The sequence below is a fragment of the Capra hircus genome, chromosome 28, assembly GCF_001704415.2.
Source record: "Capra hircus breed San Clemente chromosome 28, ASM170441v1, whole genome shotgun sequence".
Classification (NCBI taxonomy): Eukaryota; Metazoa; Chordata; class Mammalia; order Artiodactyla; family Bovidae; genus Capra; species Capra hircus.
The window spans coordinates 38,080,580-38,097,252 of NC_030835.1; the positions used below are offsets into that span (position 1 = coordinate 38,080,580).

At 42.3% G+C, this 16,673-nt stretch overlaps 1 protein-coding gene across 10 annotated transcripts in view; it reads left to right on the forward strand.

The window, feature by feature from the left end:
* Nucleotides 4,315-16,673, forward strand: part of TARBP1 (TAR (HIV-1) RNA binding protein 1) — a 65,936-nt gene continuing 53,577 nt past the window's right edge. For 8 of the 10 annotated variants that reach the window (XR_001917411.1, XR_001917413.1, XR_001917410.1 and 5 more), the window contains exons 1-6: nucleotides 4,315-5,327; nucleotides 7,278-7,375; nucleotides 9,818-9,887; nucleotides 12,016-12,164; nucleotides 13,198-13,250; nucleotides 15,136-15,233. Coding sequence is in view for 4 of the 10 variants with exons in the window: in XM_018042439.1 (XP_017897928.1) it covers nucleotides 4,388-5,327; nucleotides 7,278-7,375; nucleotides 9,818-9,887; nucleotides 12,016-12,164; nucleotides 13,198-13,250; nucleotides 15,136-15,233 (1,408 nt within the window). In the remaining 6 variants the exon portion in view is untranslated. The remainder of the gene's footprint in view (nucleotides 5,328-7,277; nucleotides 7,376-9,817; nucleotides 9,888-12,015; nucleotides 12,165-13,197; nucleotides 13,251-15,135; nucleotides 15,234-16,673) is intronic. The other 2 variants (XM_013975535.2, XM_018042438.1) reach the window with 1 other exon arrangement.

The following is a 16,673-nucleotide window of genomic DNA, read 5'->3' on the forward strand; positions in this document are numbered from 1 at the left end:
TCCATATCTTCTTAAGTATGATAAGTAACTGTTGCTGCTGCTGCTGCTAAGGCGCTTCAGTCGCGTCCGACTCTGTGCGACCCCATAGACAGCAGCCCACCAGGCTTCCCCGTCCCTGGGATTCTCCAGGCAAGAACACTGTTAGCTATTGTTATTACCACAATTGAAAGCTTGGGGAAGATGGGTACCATTAAGGCACTGTGAAGGGCTTCTTACAGATGCCCTATAGTTTGGGTCTTCACTGAGGAGTAGCGGATAAACATTTCTTGAGCGTGATACAACCAGAAGTGCAGATGCTGGGATTAGTGTAATAAAAGATATAGCCCATGACATTATATGATACGATATAATATAAATGAGTGCTCGGTTATGTCTGGCTCTTTGAGACCCCATGGACTGTAGCCCGCCAGGGATTTCCCAGGCAGGAATTCTACAGTGGGTTGCCATTTCCTGCTCCAGGGGATCTTCCCCACCCAGAGATCAAACCTGAGTCTCCTGTGTGTCTGCTGCATTGCAGGCAGATTCTTTACTGCTCAGCCAGCAGAGAAGCCCATAGCCCCTCATAGCCACCCATAGCCCCTGATAAGCCCTCAAAGTGCTTACAGGGGGAGGAGACAGAGAAGTAAACCTGTGGTCACAACAGTGTGGCAAAGGCTGTGTAAGAGATCTGCTAGGAGAATCCCAGGGACGGGGGAGCCTGGTGGGCTTCCGTTTATGGGGTCACACAGAGTTGGACACGACTGAAGCGGCTTAGCAGCAGCAGGATGTCTGGGGAGTTTGGAAGAGGGGGACACCACCTAGGTGGAATGGGTGTTGGTAGTGGGAGTGAGGTTTAAGGAATGACTTTCTGGGATTTCCCTGGCAGTCCAGTGGTTGGGATTCCATGTTCCAAATGCATGGGGCACAGGTTCGATCCCTGGTCAGGGAACTAAGGTCCTGTATGTCACATGGCACACCCCAAAATAGAAAAACAAAAAGAAATGACTTTCTGGAGAAATGACAATGTGAACTGTGCCTTGAAAGGAAAAGAACTAGTCAAATGGAGTCAGAGTCTTCCAGAAGAGGGGAAGCCTTTGGAACGACAGAGGGAAAGCCCATGGCATGTTTTGGGGACTTCAGAATCTAGGTGTACATGGGGCATGAGGACAAGGAGGCTGGAGAAATAGGCAGGGCCACCTCAAGAGGCATCTGGGATGTCATGCTAAGAAATTCAGCCGTAATTCTGGGGGCCGTGGGTAGCTGTGGCTTAATTTTAGGAAGGTCATCCTGGTAGCAATGTGGCATGTGCCCTTGGGTGGAGAGTGAATCAGGCAGGAAGTTATTGTTGTCATCTTAATAAGAAATGAGGAGAGTCTAAAACTAAGGTATTGGTGGGGGACAGAGAGGTGGGGACACTAAGAGATTTAGAGAGTTTCATGGATAGATTTGAGGAGCAATTATATGTAGGAATCAAAGAAGAGAGAAGGAAATCTATTTGTAACCAAACAAGACTCTATGGGGCCTTCCAGGCAGAAATCACAGCCCACCACTATGTCCTCTGCCTGCCTCTTGCTTGTAAAAAAAAACCTTTAGGCTGCCAGGCCTTCTCTGAGTTATAAACAGTACTTTTAATCAGAGAAATGAGTAAATGCAGAAAAAAAGGAAAACAGTCAAGCAAAACAAAATAGTAATAATTTAGGGACTTCCCTGGTGATCCAGTGCATAACACTACACTTTCACTGAAGGGGGCATGGGTTCCATCCCTGGTGGGGAACTAAGATCCTGCATGCTGCCTCATGCAACCAAAATAATAATAATAATAATAATAACAATAGTTTGGGCACTTGAAAAAGTCAAGGACCTTTGGTTCCATCTCATGGGCTACAGGTAATATCCGAGGCCATGTTCTTTAAGCTGTTTTGCAGATACTGCCACCTCCACCAGGTGGAAGAAGTTAATGGCATGCTGCCTGCAAGCACATAACCGCAGACCAGAAGGAACCAGAAGGTTGAAGGTTGATGATGTTGACTCCTGATTACCTCACTACCAACCAATCAGAAAAATGTCCACAAGCTGATCATAGACTCCACAGTCCCTCTTCCTTACCCTGTCTTTAAAAACCTTTCCCTGGAAGCCTTCATTGAGTTCAGGCCTCTTGAGCACTAGCTGCCTGGACTCCTTGCTTGGAGCCTGCAGTGCACTTCACTGCCACCTGGTGTCAGTAGATTGGCTTGACTGCACATCCAGGCGAGTGGACCAAAATTTGGCTTGATAACATTTTGGCTCCCAGGTTTTTTGACTTGGGCAACTGAATGAGTTATGGCCACTCCCCTAAATAGGAAATATACAGGAAGAAGTACATTGGTGGGGATAGTGATAATGGGGAAAGGGATGAAAGAATTAAGATAATAAGGTGAACTTCTTAAAAGTGGAGATTGAGAGTGATGCCTTGAGGACATTCAGTTTCGTAGGCAGGAAGTAGATAGGTTTGGAGTTCAAGAGAGAGATTTGGTGCTAGACATCTAGAGTTTCTTCATCATTAGCAATGTAAATCACAGTAGAATCTGTGGTTTCAATGAAGCTATTCAGGGAAATTTTAGAGAGTGAGAAGAACAGGAATCTAGAGATGTTAAGTTTGGAAATATCCATATGAGCAGGTCAGGAATAGAAAGAGGAGTCCTTCCCAAAAGGATGGAGAAGGAACAGCTGGGGAAATAAGAAAAAGAAAAAAACATAACAGGTATACGGTGAAAACTAGAGGAAGACAGGGTTTCAAGAAAAGGAAACCCTTGAGTCCTTTGGCAGTTTCAGTCTTTAAAATTTTAGCCATTCAGATGGGTGTGAAGTAGTATCTCTTTGAGGCTTGAATTTGCATGTCTGTGAGGAATAATGATTCTCCATACCTTCCCATATGCTAACATTAGCCTATCTTTATTTGCTGAACGTCTGCTCAAGACTTTTGTCCATTTTTGATAGATATATAAAGACCATATGTTGAAGGAAACTGATGTTTATTTATTTGGCCTTGCTGCAGGGCATGAAGGAGCTTAGCTGCCAAGCCAGGGTTGGAACTCATGTGCTCCCTGCAGTGGAAGCACAGAATTTTAACCACTGGACCACCAGGGAGGTCCCCGAACTGATGTTTTTTCAATGCTGAAGGCAACTGATATTTACTGACACAATCTAAATTGTTGTCATTGTCGTTTGGTCATGTCTGACTCTTTTGCACCTCGGTGGACTACAGCCTGCCAGGCTCCTCTCTCCATGAGATTTCCCAGGCGAGAATACTGGAGTGGGTTGTCATTTTCTTCTCCGGGGATCTTCCCAAGCTTGTTTCCTGCACTGGTAGGCACATTCTTTACCACTGAGCCGCCAGGGAAGCCTTGCAATAAATCCTTTATGCATGCAGTCAATGGAAAACCGAATGACTCTGAAACATGGAAAACAATCCTGCATATATGATGTTGCATAACTTAATATAAATTATTTAAAACATAAAATATAAAAATCAAATAACTTTAAATTGCATAAAGTACACTTAAACTTAAGTAACTTTAAATTACACTTTATCCATTATGTTTATTACACTTAAAGCTCTTTAAAGGGGCAACAGTGACTTCTCCATGGACTAAGGGAGAGATCTTTGTAGTTTGGTTGGAAGGCAAAGAAAACCCACCTCACTGACTCAGTTTGCCTAGGGACTGAGCCATAAACCAAACCAGTATGGTGCATGCTTAGGTGAGGTTTTTGTGTTTCTGTATTTAGCAGCAGACGCTGTCAGAAACACAGAACATATAGACAAAGGAACTATCTGGGGACTGCATGTGGAAGCACAAGCATTGTGTGGGAAGAACTGCATGCTGGAGTCAGCTTGGGATTCGACTGCCAGTGCTGGTGCGGGCATCTCGTTTTCAGCTCTATCCCTAGCTCATTCCTACAGTACTTTGCACGGCTCCTGAATTATTCTTGTTTTCAGTATTTATTTTTTCATGCAGCTGTCGGGAGCCCACTGCATACCCACTGTATCAATGTCTGTGGGTGGTGCCAGACTGCTCCTTTTTAAAAACAACCGAGGTGATGGTAAGCATACCTTCCAAATGTACCTCTGGCCCATTTTCATGGCACTCTGAAATGATTTAGAGCCCCGGGATAGGCCAATCTCTAATTAAGAATCGATGGAGTTGGTGTAGAGACTACATTAACGTTTCACGAGAGAGCCTCTTTTCTTCTTTATAAAGTTACCCAGGCCATTTTGGTAGGACCGGCCCAAGGCGCCGCGACCCGGCCCAGGGCGGGGCTGCAAGCCCCCTACCTGCGGGCGGGTGCTCGGGCCAGCCGCGCACGCGCACGCACTCGCGCACGCCGGCGCCTTCCTTTGGGCGCCCGGGGTCGGCGGCGCGCGGGGCAAATGGAGTGGGTGCTGGCGGATGCGCTGCTCTCGCAGAGCCGGGATCCCCGGGTCCTGCTTGGGGCGCTGTGCCGCGGGGAGGTATCTGCGGAGCGCGTGGAGACCCTGTGTTTTCTTCTGCAGCGACTGGAAGATGAGGAAGCGCGCGGCGGCGGCGGCGGCGCGGGCGCGCTCCCGGAGGCGGCGCGCGAGGTCGCCGCCGGGTATCTGGTGCCGCTGCTGCGGGGCCTGCGCGGGGGCCCAGCGGGCGGCGCGGATGACCCTGGGCCCGCGGCCCGCCAGCGCCGGCGCGTGCTGAGGGCGGCAGGCGCTGCCCTGCGCTCGTGCGCCCGCCTAGCCGGGGGCCCGCAGCTGGCGGCCGCGCTGGCCGAGGAGGCGCTGTGCGACCTGCTCAACGCGGGGCCCGCGCCCGGCCTGGAAGGGGCCGCCGAGGCGGCCGTGGAGGTGCTGGCGGCCGTGGGGCCCTGCCTGCGGCCTCGCGAGGACGCGCCCCTGCTGGAGCGAGTGGCGCGGGCCGCTCTCGCGCTGGCGCTGGGTGGGGACAAGGCGGGGCCGTCCCCGGACGCTGCGGCGCTGGTTGCCGGGCGGCTGCTGCCGGCTCTGGGCCGGTGCGGCGGGGCGGCGCTGCGGGTTGTGTGGGGCGGGCTGGTTGCGCCCGGCGTGTCTGAGGAGCCGGGCCGCGTCGGGTCGCAGCTGCTGATTCTGAGCGCCCTCGCCGAGAAGCTACTGCCAGAGCCCGGCGCAGACAGCGTGCCTGCCGCGCGCGAGGCGGGCCTGGACGCCCGGCGCTGCTGGCGCTTCTGGAGCGCGGTGCAGGCCGGGCTGGCCTGGTCTGAGGACGCCCTGACGCGCAAGCGGGCGCGCTACCTGCTGCAGCGGGCGGTGGAGGTGTCGGCGGAACTGGGGACCGACTGCGCGTGCGCCCCCGGCGAAGGACCCGGTACTTGCCTCTTTGCTCCCTGGCCCGTCCCTACTTGACTTTCTGCGAGGGCAGCCTTTCTGCTTCCGGGGCCGTCTCCGCGATTCGTACAGAATTTGGTTGTTCTCGTGGTCCGCATAGAGCCTGAAAAACCTTGGGAACCATATCTCGAGGGTGTTCTCTGAACTGTAACAAATCACTGCAGCACTGTTAGAGGAGTCCGCATTTAGGATAAATTCTCTGACCCAGAGCGGGTGGAATACTGCATTCGTGAAATAATTTAGGAACGAGTCCAGCAGGATATTAACAGACCAAAATTGCACTAAATCGTGGGCTCGTTCAAATAGAAAAGAAGGGATAGCACCCATCAAATTGAAAGGAAAAGGATTTACATGTACTGACCTACGAATTGAGCCTTGAGTATTAGAATTTTGTCATGGGAAACCACATCACAATCCTTCGGTAGTTCTCTTAGGAGAATTTATTAATACTAGTTAAGTATAATGGCCTTAAGTCGACCTTTGGCGGAGAGTATTTTTGCAATTGATTTAATAGAATGAGGTATTAATTAGTTAATTTTACATTTTGAGCCTGTGCGTCCTACCAATTTTTTACAGGATAAAAGAAGACAAAATAGCAAGGCCTCCCTTTAGTTCGGTTTGTTGCTATTGATCAGTTTGTTCACTGAAATGTGTGGAAAATTCACTTCAGTCGTTTAAATTTATTTTGATCTGTCGAAGTCTGAAATGGATTGATTGAGTCAAAACTGCCTCAGTGGATGGAAAATTTCTATCCTTTCAACTGTGGCTGCCTACTTACTTATACTAGTAAGAGTTTTGTTCTGCTGAAGTTGTGAGTAGATTAGATTTTTATACACGTTTAAAACATCAGATAGTAGATATTTTAATAGCCCACAAGTTGATGATCATCCAGTGAGCGCTGTTGCTGGAAAACATTTTTTTTTATTACCAAAGTTAAGCAATCATTTATTTTAAAGCGTCAGTCATTCTGCAGTTTTAAAGATAAGCAATAGTCTTATGCTTGCCTCCCATCTACATTTCCTTCGTTTCAAAGAGCAGCCGCTTTTATCTCTTAGCTGATTATTTTGGTGTCTGTCCCTATATCTTTGACATATTCTAGTAATACCATAAAACCCATTATCCTACGTGCAATTTTGATTGAATGTGAGTTCAACAAAATTATGACTATGCAGGTACTGTTCACCAGTGACCTATGTAGTCATCTAGGATTTATTTTTTCCTTCCTGCAAGTTTTCCCTATATTTGTCGTTTAGTTTGGTTGCCTCCATATTTACCACTAATTCAGCCCCCGATTCTTAGTTAGTTGTTTAAATCTGTCCTGTACAAAGTGAGATCATCAGTCATTATAAATTTTCCTGAAGAAGTCTCCTCTGAAGGCCCAGTCCAAGCTCAGCCTTGTGCGTACCGCTGACAGTCTTACATCTGCCTTCATTTTCACCTGGGAGACTCCCTTCACCTGATCCTGTGTTGAAGCTATTTTCCTGGAGTTCTTATCTTCAAGACCTCGAGTATCTGATAATTTAATCAAAGGATCCTTTATGTCTTTTCTGTCAGTTCACCTGACACTTTTTTAGTTTTTGTCTCCTGGAAATCCCCATCTGTTTGTGGCTGTTTTCTACCTTTTCCATTAGATCCTTTAACATACTAATCAGAGGTATATGTAAGTTCTGTTTTTGGACCATCTTTGAGCCTGGTTTTGTTTTCTGTTCTATCTCTTGGCAATGAGATTACTTTTTTTTCACTGCATTATTTATGCCTTAGAGATAGGTACTCTGTTAGATTGCTGGGCTTGAGTCACTCTGGTTGAGCTGGCTTTGGATTTTGTTATTGCTATAGTTGGCAGGTTGTTGTCTCCTTATGTTTAGAAACATAAAATTTTCTATTTAGGAACTAAATCTAGAAACTGATTTTCTTTTTTAAACCATATCAGGCCCAAGTCTGTTTTGGTGGTCTGAGAAGAAAAAAGATGAGCTTCTAAAGTTTTGGGAAAACTATATTTTAATTATGGAAACTCTTGAAGGAAATCAGGTAAGTGTTTTCATATTTTATCAAATCATGTATAGGTGCAGTTTCTTTTTTTCCCCCAAACATTTTATAGAACCAATACAAAAAGGTCTACCTGGATATAGCATAATGGAATACAAGCTTACTTTGTTTTCCAGTGTGAGTGAGTGAGTGAAGTCACTCAGTTGTGTCTGACTCTCTGCGACCCTATGAGCTATAGCCTGCCAAGCTCCTCTGTCCGTGGGATTTTTCAGGCAAGAATACTGGAGTGGGTTGCCATTTCCTTCTCCAGGGGATCTTCCAGTCCCAGGAGTCGAACTCAGATCTCCCACATTACAGGCAGACTCTTTACCATCTAAGCTACCAGGGAATCCCTTTTTCTTTTCCAGCATAGGTTAAATTTAAGGTTAAATGTAAACTCAGGAAGGAGGAGAGTGAAAAAGCCGTGTTAAAACTATTTAAAAGAAAAAACTAAGATCATGGCATCCGGCCCCATTACTTCATGGCAAATAGAAAGGGAAAAGGTCGAAGCAGTGACAGATTTCCTCTTTGGGCTCTAAAATCGCTGCGGATGGTGACCGCAGCCATGAAGTCAGAAGACAGTTGCTTCTCAGTGGGAAAGCTATGGCAAACCTAGACAGTGTGTTGAAAGGCAGAGCTATCACTCTGCCAATAAATGTCTCTGTAGTCAAGGCTATGGTCTTCCCAGTGGTCACATACAGTTGTAAGAGCTGGACCATAAAGAAGGCAGAGAGCCAAAGAATTGATGCCTTCAAACTGTGGTGCTGGAGAAGACTCCTGAGTCCCTTGGACAGCAAGGGGATCAAACCAGTCAATCTTAAGGGAAGTCAACCCTGAATACTCATTCAAAGGACTGACACTAAAACTGAAGCTCTAACTTTTTGGTCACCTGATGTGAATAGCTGACTCTCCTGTAAAGTCCCCGATGCCTGGAAAGATTGAAGGCAGGAGGAGAAAAAGGTGTCAAGAGGATTAGATGGCTGGAGGACATCACTGATGCAATGGACATGAACTTGGGCAAACTTGGAAAGATGGGGAGGGACAGGGAGGCCTGGCATGCTGTAGTCCATGGGGTTGCAAAGAAATGGACACAACTGGGGGACTAAACAACACAATGTAAACTCAGGAAATTAAAGAATACTTCGGTTGACTTAATTTATCATTCAAAGGATTTGGTCTTATTTGATCTTCCCTTGACATTTACTTCTAAAGTGTTTGTTAGTTTTTAGTTTCTCTATGTTATATATAATCTCCAAAGAAATACACAATGAGGAAAATGTTACTTAAAGTCTGAGGTCAATTGTTATTAAATAATAATGACCCTTTGATTTTGTAGGCTTGCTTTCTTTTCTTCCTTTCAGTTCTTACATCTTTGCATTCTTTGGTTCTGAGACTTGAAACCTGAAAAATCATTTTCAGTTGACTTTGAATTAATCTTCGTCAGAACATGGAATTTTTAAGTTAGGAGGAATCTCTTTAGAGATTAACATTTAGATCGACATTCATTAGAATCATCCTGGTGCCTTATTAAAGTATTAGTTGCTGGATCTGGTCTGCAGAGTTTCTGATTCGTTAGGTCTGTGGTGTGGCCTGAGAATTCAAATATTTTACATATTCCCAGGAGACACATACGCTGCCGTTCTAGGGACCACACTTGGAGACCTGTTATAGGGGTTCCCATACGTAAGCTGCAGATCGGTGTGGGACCAGCCATCATGGGGTCACTGTGAGGTGTCAGTCCAAATGCATTGTTTGTTGACTAAAAGAAAGAAGTACTCATATGTGCTAAATGTATGTAGGTGTGGGGATGAGGACTAAATGAAAAACATTTCTAAATTTATATAAACTACGGTTTTCCTTAATCTGCATCCATAACACCCTCACTGTTTAGAAACTCTTGAGTTAGTTGCCTTTAGTTTCTAGGATATGTACATTAGACGCTGATATCTGCAAGAGTCTAAGGAAAAAGAGCATTGAACCCTGAGCTGGCTCTGTGTCTCTAAATGTGTGGCCTTGAACAACTTGAGTGACTAGAGAAAGCATTTCAGTATTTTTTCATCTTTGTAATATTAGTGTTATCGGCTGCCTGCTTCCCAGGACAGTTAAGGATTACATGACATAATCTATGATACTCTGTAAATGTAATGTTACTGTAACTATGTTCTATATTCTAACTATAGAATATAGAATTCTAACTATATTCTAACTATTCTATGTTCTATACTCTATTTATTAGCTTTGCCATACTCAGTCTTGAATTTGTATGATTAGAAAAATGGGAAAATCAGGCACCTTCTGCGTATTTTTTTACGTGGGTGTGGTGGGATCAGGGAGGGTGGAGGTTGTGGAGGGAGGAACAGAAGAGTGACTTACATAAATATATAACAGTACTTTGGTTTTAAAGGTGAATTTTCATTTCCTATGGCTTTTTGCTTTTGTTTTCAGATACATGTTATAAAGCCAGTTTTACCAAAGCTAAACAGTCTGTTTGAATATGCAGTGTCAGAGGAAAATGGTAATGGTTGCTTTTATTTTGATTTTTTATGACACATCATTTTCCCCCTTATTTTATAACTAATTCTTGTTCATTGTGGAGAATGTTATATGAATATACAAATTCGCTGCTACCAGGAGACAGCTGCTAATATTCCAGATATATACCTTGTGGATTGATTGTTCATAATGCTTTTTTTTGACTCAGCAGTATATCCAAAGTGCATTTACCTATGTCCTCAAATAGTCTTTGAGAATTTAATTTTAAATGGCTGCAGAGTTTTCTATAATTTAGAGGCATGGTAATTTTATAAACTTATGATTGTGGAAAATTTCACACATTTACAGAAAGAGAGGAGTTTGTATGATGAACCCTATCACCTAGCTTCTGCACTGATCAACTTGTGGCCAGTTCCTGTCTTACACTGCATGTGGCCTCACTTGCTCACTCTCCATCAAATGATTTTGAAGCATATTCCTAGCATTATCATTTCATCTCTAATTATTTCAGTATATATCCTTAAAAGATAAGGACTCTTTGGTAATGTTTTATGTATGGTGTATTATTCATTTTTTAATAAGCATTGTTTGATATTATATATTCTAACTGCTTTCCAGCTTTGTTCTCTTAATATATCTGTTTCATTGTTAAAGTTGTTTTCTTAGCGTTTCAGCCATTGTTCTGTAGGTTGGACTTTTGGGGAAGGGAAAATTCTAAGATACTATTTTAAATATAGTTTTTAAGTCCTTAATCAGTACTATATTATGAGGGCTTTTCAGGAGAAATAAAATGAAAATGGAGCTTCCTAAAATTATCTTACGAAATTAAGTTTAGATAAATGAGACAGCTAAATGCAGGCTAACTGTTTTGTATTCATAAGAATGATGAAATGCTGCATTATCGTGTTTACACATGAGAGTTAACCTAGGTAAATGGGTTTCAGTGCCTGCTTTAGATAATGACAACTTTAATAGTGTGACCCCTTAGGAATTGAGCTTGATTCAGCTGATTGCTATGGTTGTTTTCTGATACACTGGAGTTTTTCACAGACCATAAGAATCTATAGTCCCACCTGGGGCTAGAATTTAATTAAATCCTGTTGTGACTTCACTTATGCATTTACTGTTAAAATGATTCTCTTATTACCACATTTTGCCCACAGCTCTCGGCAAAACAAATCAAATAGCAGTGACAGATTTTGAAAAATTACCACTGCCAAAGAATTGAACAAGCATCTTGATGTAAATAACACACAAAAAGGGACTGATTTATTTATAGAATGCCATGAGTTTAAAATGCTGAATTTTTTTCCTAAAAATATTAAGGATATTTGAAAAGAGTAAAAGTATCTCTAAGGTACATAATTATTTCATTTTTTGTTTATCACTCATTCACGTATTTACTTAATAGATGCATACTTAGTGTCCAGTACATACTGAGCACCGGGGTAAAGTGGTGAGACAGAAGAACTATTTTTCACTTGAGTTTTGGTCTGTTTTCCAGGAAAAAATGGTTTTGATTATAAAGTTCTAGACAGACAACAGAAAAATGACAGGAATGGAATACTAGTAAGGCCATACCTTGGTGAGGCGAGCCAGCCAAGGCCTGCCTTAGGACTGACTCAGTGGAGCAGAGAGCTCTGGGTGCAGAAGCCCTGAGATGCGAGCGGCCCCATGGGCTAGAGCGCCCGCCTAGCGAGGCACAGCTTAGTGGTGCGGGAGGGGTGGCCTGAGGCTGGAGCAGTTGTCAGGGGCAGTGTCATGCCTGGTTTGGATTTTATTCTGAGTTTTGAGAAGCCACTCAAGGGTTTTAAACAGAGGAGGGACAGTTTCAGATGAAAAATGGATTGAAGTAAGGTGAGAGAATTGGTTGAAATCACCCCAGACCTAAAGTTCCAACCTGTGTGTGTGGAGTCATATTTAATTCTGTACACTGTAGTCACCGTGACATCCGATTGCAGTCTTTCTAAATGAAACTGAAAATGGAAAATGGAATACTGAAGTGATTTTGGTTATTCAGTAGTTAAACGCCTTTGAACGTGATTGTTGTAATGAAGTTAATGTGTGTGTGTGTGTTTATTTATGAATACATAGTCTGTGTGGAGCCATATGTGAGAATCAAAGTCAACTTTGGGTGTTTATTTTCACAGGATGCTGGCTCTTTCACCCATCCTGGCATCTGTGCATTTATAAAAGAATGTTTGAAAGTGAAAATAAAATCCTGACTAAAGAAGGTGTTACCCATTTTTTGGAACTGTATGAAACAAGGATTCTTCCATTTTCACCAGAAATTTCTGAGGTAATGGCACCCTCTCCCTTCCCTTGTTCCCTCTGTCAGAAGATAAGAGGTGAAGGCATGTGTTGTATCTTATGTGATCTTCAAAAGTATATCCTGGGGCTTGAAAATCGCAAATAAAACTTCAGAGATTTGCTGAAAACAAACCCTATATCTCTAAACTAGGCTCTTGTACTTGGGCGTTGTCGACAGGCTGCCTGCATCATCACCGTGATGAAAAGTAGTCCTTTGTTATCCTGAACAGAAGTCAGTGGCATGAGCCCTGGATTAGGAGTGTGTTAGTGGTACTCTCTCCATGGTCCTGAAGCACTGACTTATGTCTAGTGATGCTGCTCCTCCGATTCTGAGTCAGTGAATTACTATCGTGCTGTACTGAGCAGGGGTTGCCTTTTGAGCTATGTTATTAGAATGTGTACTTCCACTTGTCAGCAATCACACAAAGTGATGACCCTGTGAGAATTACAGCTGTGATTTTAAGTCCTGTTATGATGACGTGAGTTGAATGATCATAGACTTAGGAACAGTAATTTACCTCTCATTTAGAGGTAACTTAAACGTCCCTAGTTATCCAAGTACATGTACAGTGTTTCAGTAGGCATCCTTTTTCTACATTCTCCTAGCCTTCTTGCACTTCCTGAAAGCACACTTTTGTCTACTAATGTTTTCGAAGATACGCTTTTCCCCATGTATCGTCCAGGCATAGGGGCTTAAATTTTCTCTTGGGTATCTTTCTGTTTTTCACCAGTCACTACCTTTATTTTCTACTATGTGTCCCTTCTTTGGATTCCTTTCTTCCTTCTCAGCACAGCACGTGCTCTCTTAGTATTCCATGCATTTTTATCAGGTTGGAAAGTTTGGTTTGACACCTGGGATTAAGGTATCCTCCAAGGCTATCATAAATCAGCCTGCAGCATAAGAGATTGCTTATAACAGCTCTTCAGTAGCCCTGCATAGGATGTAGAATTAGGGCAAGTTGACTTTTCAAAATTACAGTTACAGGTTAATGTCAGATTTTTTTTTTCCTTTTTTTTTTTAGTTTATCATTGGACCATTAATGGATGCACTTTCAGAGAGCTCTCTGTACAGCAGGTAAACATGCATTTTATTTAGCAGCAATGTAGTAATATGTATTTGATTATAAATTTAACTTGATTATGAAATATGACCAGATTGTTAAAAATGCATTTGGTGGATGAATATATGTTGCCTCATAGACATTCAGCTTTTTCTTACCATGTTGTCCCTTCTGGGTTTGTGATTCTTCTTGACCTTCTAGTAGTTGTGTCTGGTGTTTCTCATTTTCTTTTCTTTCCCACTCTGAACCCATCCTTGCTTGGGTTTTAGGGAAGGACACCTCACAGAGGGACTTTCTGACTTCTGCCCTCTTGGAATTTATGGTGGCTTTGGCTAACCAACACTTGACACTTTTTTTCCCCTTTCTTTTAACTTTCAGTTTTATAGAAAAGTTGTGAAAATAATACAGAGAATTCTGACTTACCTTTTATCCACATTCCCTAAACGATAATGTTTTACCGGATTTGTTTAATTGTCATCTTTATGTATGTATATGTGTCTCGCATCTCTGTGTATGTCTGTTCCTTAGCTCTGTCTGTTGAGCAGACTCACCCATCTGTATTTCAGTATCTGTCCACCCATCCATATTAAAAACCATCTGTTCACATCAGTATGCTCATTTCTAGTCCACTACCACAAGGTTCATTCTAACTTTTCCCTTTCCATATCAGATGGTGGAGGCCGTTCTCTACTACATGTTGCTTATTTAATACCTTTACGCTTCATCAGGCTTGATACTGAGAAGAGTGTCATCATTATGCCTTTCCTCATTTTTTGAGCTTTATCTGTACTCTTGAATTGTATCTTTAAAAATTTCCCTTGCTTTTGAAATTATGTTGTATTAATATTTCTAATTCTGATGACTAAGTTTATACTTGCTAGTCTTTTGTTCGATATATCTCTAATAGAGCAAGCCACCCTGGTGGCTGGCTCAGAGGTAAAGGATCTGCCTGCAGTGCAGGAGACCCAGGTTTAATCCCCGGGTCGGGAAGATCTCCTGGAGAAGGAAGTGGCAACCCACTCCAGTATTCTTGCCTGGGAAAAACCATGGACAGAGAAACCTGGAGGGCTTCAGTCCATGGGGTCACAAAAGAGTTGGACACGACTCAGTAACTAACACTTTCACGTTTGCTTTTCTGATAGAAAGTACTCTGACAGTCAACTTCTTTAAAAATTTTAAATCAACCTGTGCTAAGTTATATTAATATTCAGTTCTATTTAATATCAAAAAAGCATATCAATGCTTGATTTGCCAATAATTTTTATTTTTCAAATAACTCATTACTATTGAATAGTTTTCTGAAGCAGACAGCTGGAGAGCAGTAAAACCAACTTGGTGGTTTCTGAGAGTTGACAAACACATTTATTATGAAATGCCTTCAGTTTCCTCCCACACTAGTGTGTTCAGTTAACAGATAATGTTCCTGGCAGAAGAAAATAAACAAAAATAAAAGTGTCTTTAGTAGGTGTTAGCAATCAAATGCTTTTGCAAAAGCAGTTTATTACTAACATATGTCTTTTTCTTAATACTTAAAGGTATTAAATCATTGGAGTATGTGTTAGAAATAATAAAATATAATTTAAAATTACCATTTCTAGACTTTTCTTAAAATGATACTATTTGGGAAGGTTGATGCATATGTGTCAGAAAAAGTGTCATGAAAAGGAGATCTGTGTCTGCTTAGTATAACCCATTACTAACTCACGTCAGTTTTTCAGTAATATCCTGATGTTTTTGTAATTGGAGGGATTCTCAAGATTTTACTGAAAAATAAAATGCAGGCTCAGAAGAAGATAGTTTTATTGTTGAAAGACATTTGAGCCATATTGCACTTAGTTTCATTATGCTTAATTGTCAGTAGATTTTATATATTTGTTTTTTAACCCCCTTTGTCTATAGGTCCCCAGGCCAGCTGATAGGAAGTGTTTCTCCACTGGGACTGAAATTACAGAAGTTTTTAGTCACTTATATTTCTTTTCTTCCAGAAGAAATAAAGAGTATGTATCAGTAAAGAATTTCTTTTTAACTTACTAGCTTAAATGTAAAAAAATTTTTAGAATGTTGATTATAAGCACCATCCTTCTAGGAGAGTCCTGCTGTTGCTGCTGTTAAGTTGCTTCAGTTGTGTCGACTCTGTGCGACCCCACAGACGGCAGCCCACCAGGCTTCTCTGCCCCTGGGATTCTCCAGGCAGGAATACTGGAGTGGGTTGCCATTTCCTTCTGCAGTGCATGAAAGTGAAAAGTGAAAGTAAAGTCTCTCAGTCATGCCCGACTCTTAACGACCCCATGGACTGCAGCCTACCAGGCTCCTCCATCCATGGGATTTTCCAGGCAAGAGTACTGGAGTGGGGTGCCGTTGCCTTCTCTGAGGAGAGTCCTAGGACTGTTATAATCAGTATTGTCAAACTACTTCCTTTTTTTCAGGATAATGCAAATTTTGTCAGAATTATACAAGTGTCCATTGAAATTGAGTACACACTTTCACCTTTGTGTATAGCATGGTACCAGTATTGGAATCTGTAGCATGGAAGCGATTATGGAATATATACTGCAGTTTCCCATTCTTTCTAAGTAACTATATTCAGTTTCAAAAATTAGCAAAAAAAGTCAAAGAAAAAAGGAACCTGGGCTTAGGAAAAAGTTATAAACTGAATATCCATTGGGTCAAAATTGTTGCCTTATACATACTGACTTAGAAAGATTAAAAAAGAAAAAAAAAACTTTTTATAAGACCTCGTATCTTAGAAATGTCCCACTTCTTTGGATTGGAGATGTGTGTTTCTTTCTGATGAGCTCTGTTGGTAAGCAAAGCATGGAAGCAGTGTTGTTTTGTTTGCTGAGTAGCAGGATATACCCTGCTAAGCCTTTTCTTCATTCTAGGCTTTGTGATGTAGACAGTGACCCTGGCCATGAAATATATATATTTTTTCCTTTTGTATTAATATTTAATCTGCATATAGGATGAACAATGACCAATGGTAATATGTATTCAAAAGTCAGGAAAGAAAGGGAAAAGATGGCCATCTGTATATCGCAACCTTAGATTTATAGAAATTTGATTGTTTTGGTTACTTTTAAAAAAGTTAGAGTGGAGAAGGTAGCTGCCAGAGCCATTCTTTAGTTTGCTAGAGTTTGGAAGTTTATAGCTTGGGGATTAATTCTCTGACCACATGGGCACATCCTGTGTGTATATCACAGTGTGAGTGAGGTGGTGGTGGTCAGCACCCCGCAGAGTCTGAGAGCCTGGTGTTTGTGGTTGTACCAGACGCATGACAGACCCTTGTTAATGTGCTGAGTGAGTGAGAAATAGAAGCTTGACAGTTGCCATCTTCCTTGTGTCTTGAGAGAGGCATTAAGCAAAACATGGAAACTTAAATAGTCCAGCAAGAATGAGGGCAAGAAAACTGTCTACTTACAGGTTTTACTTTGTAATTT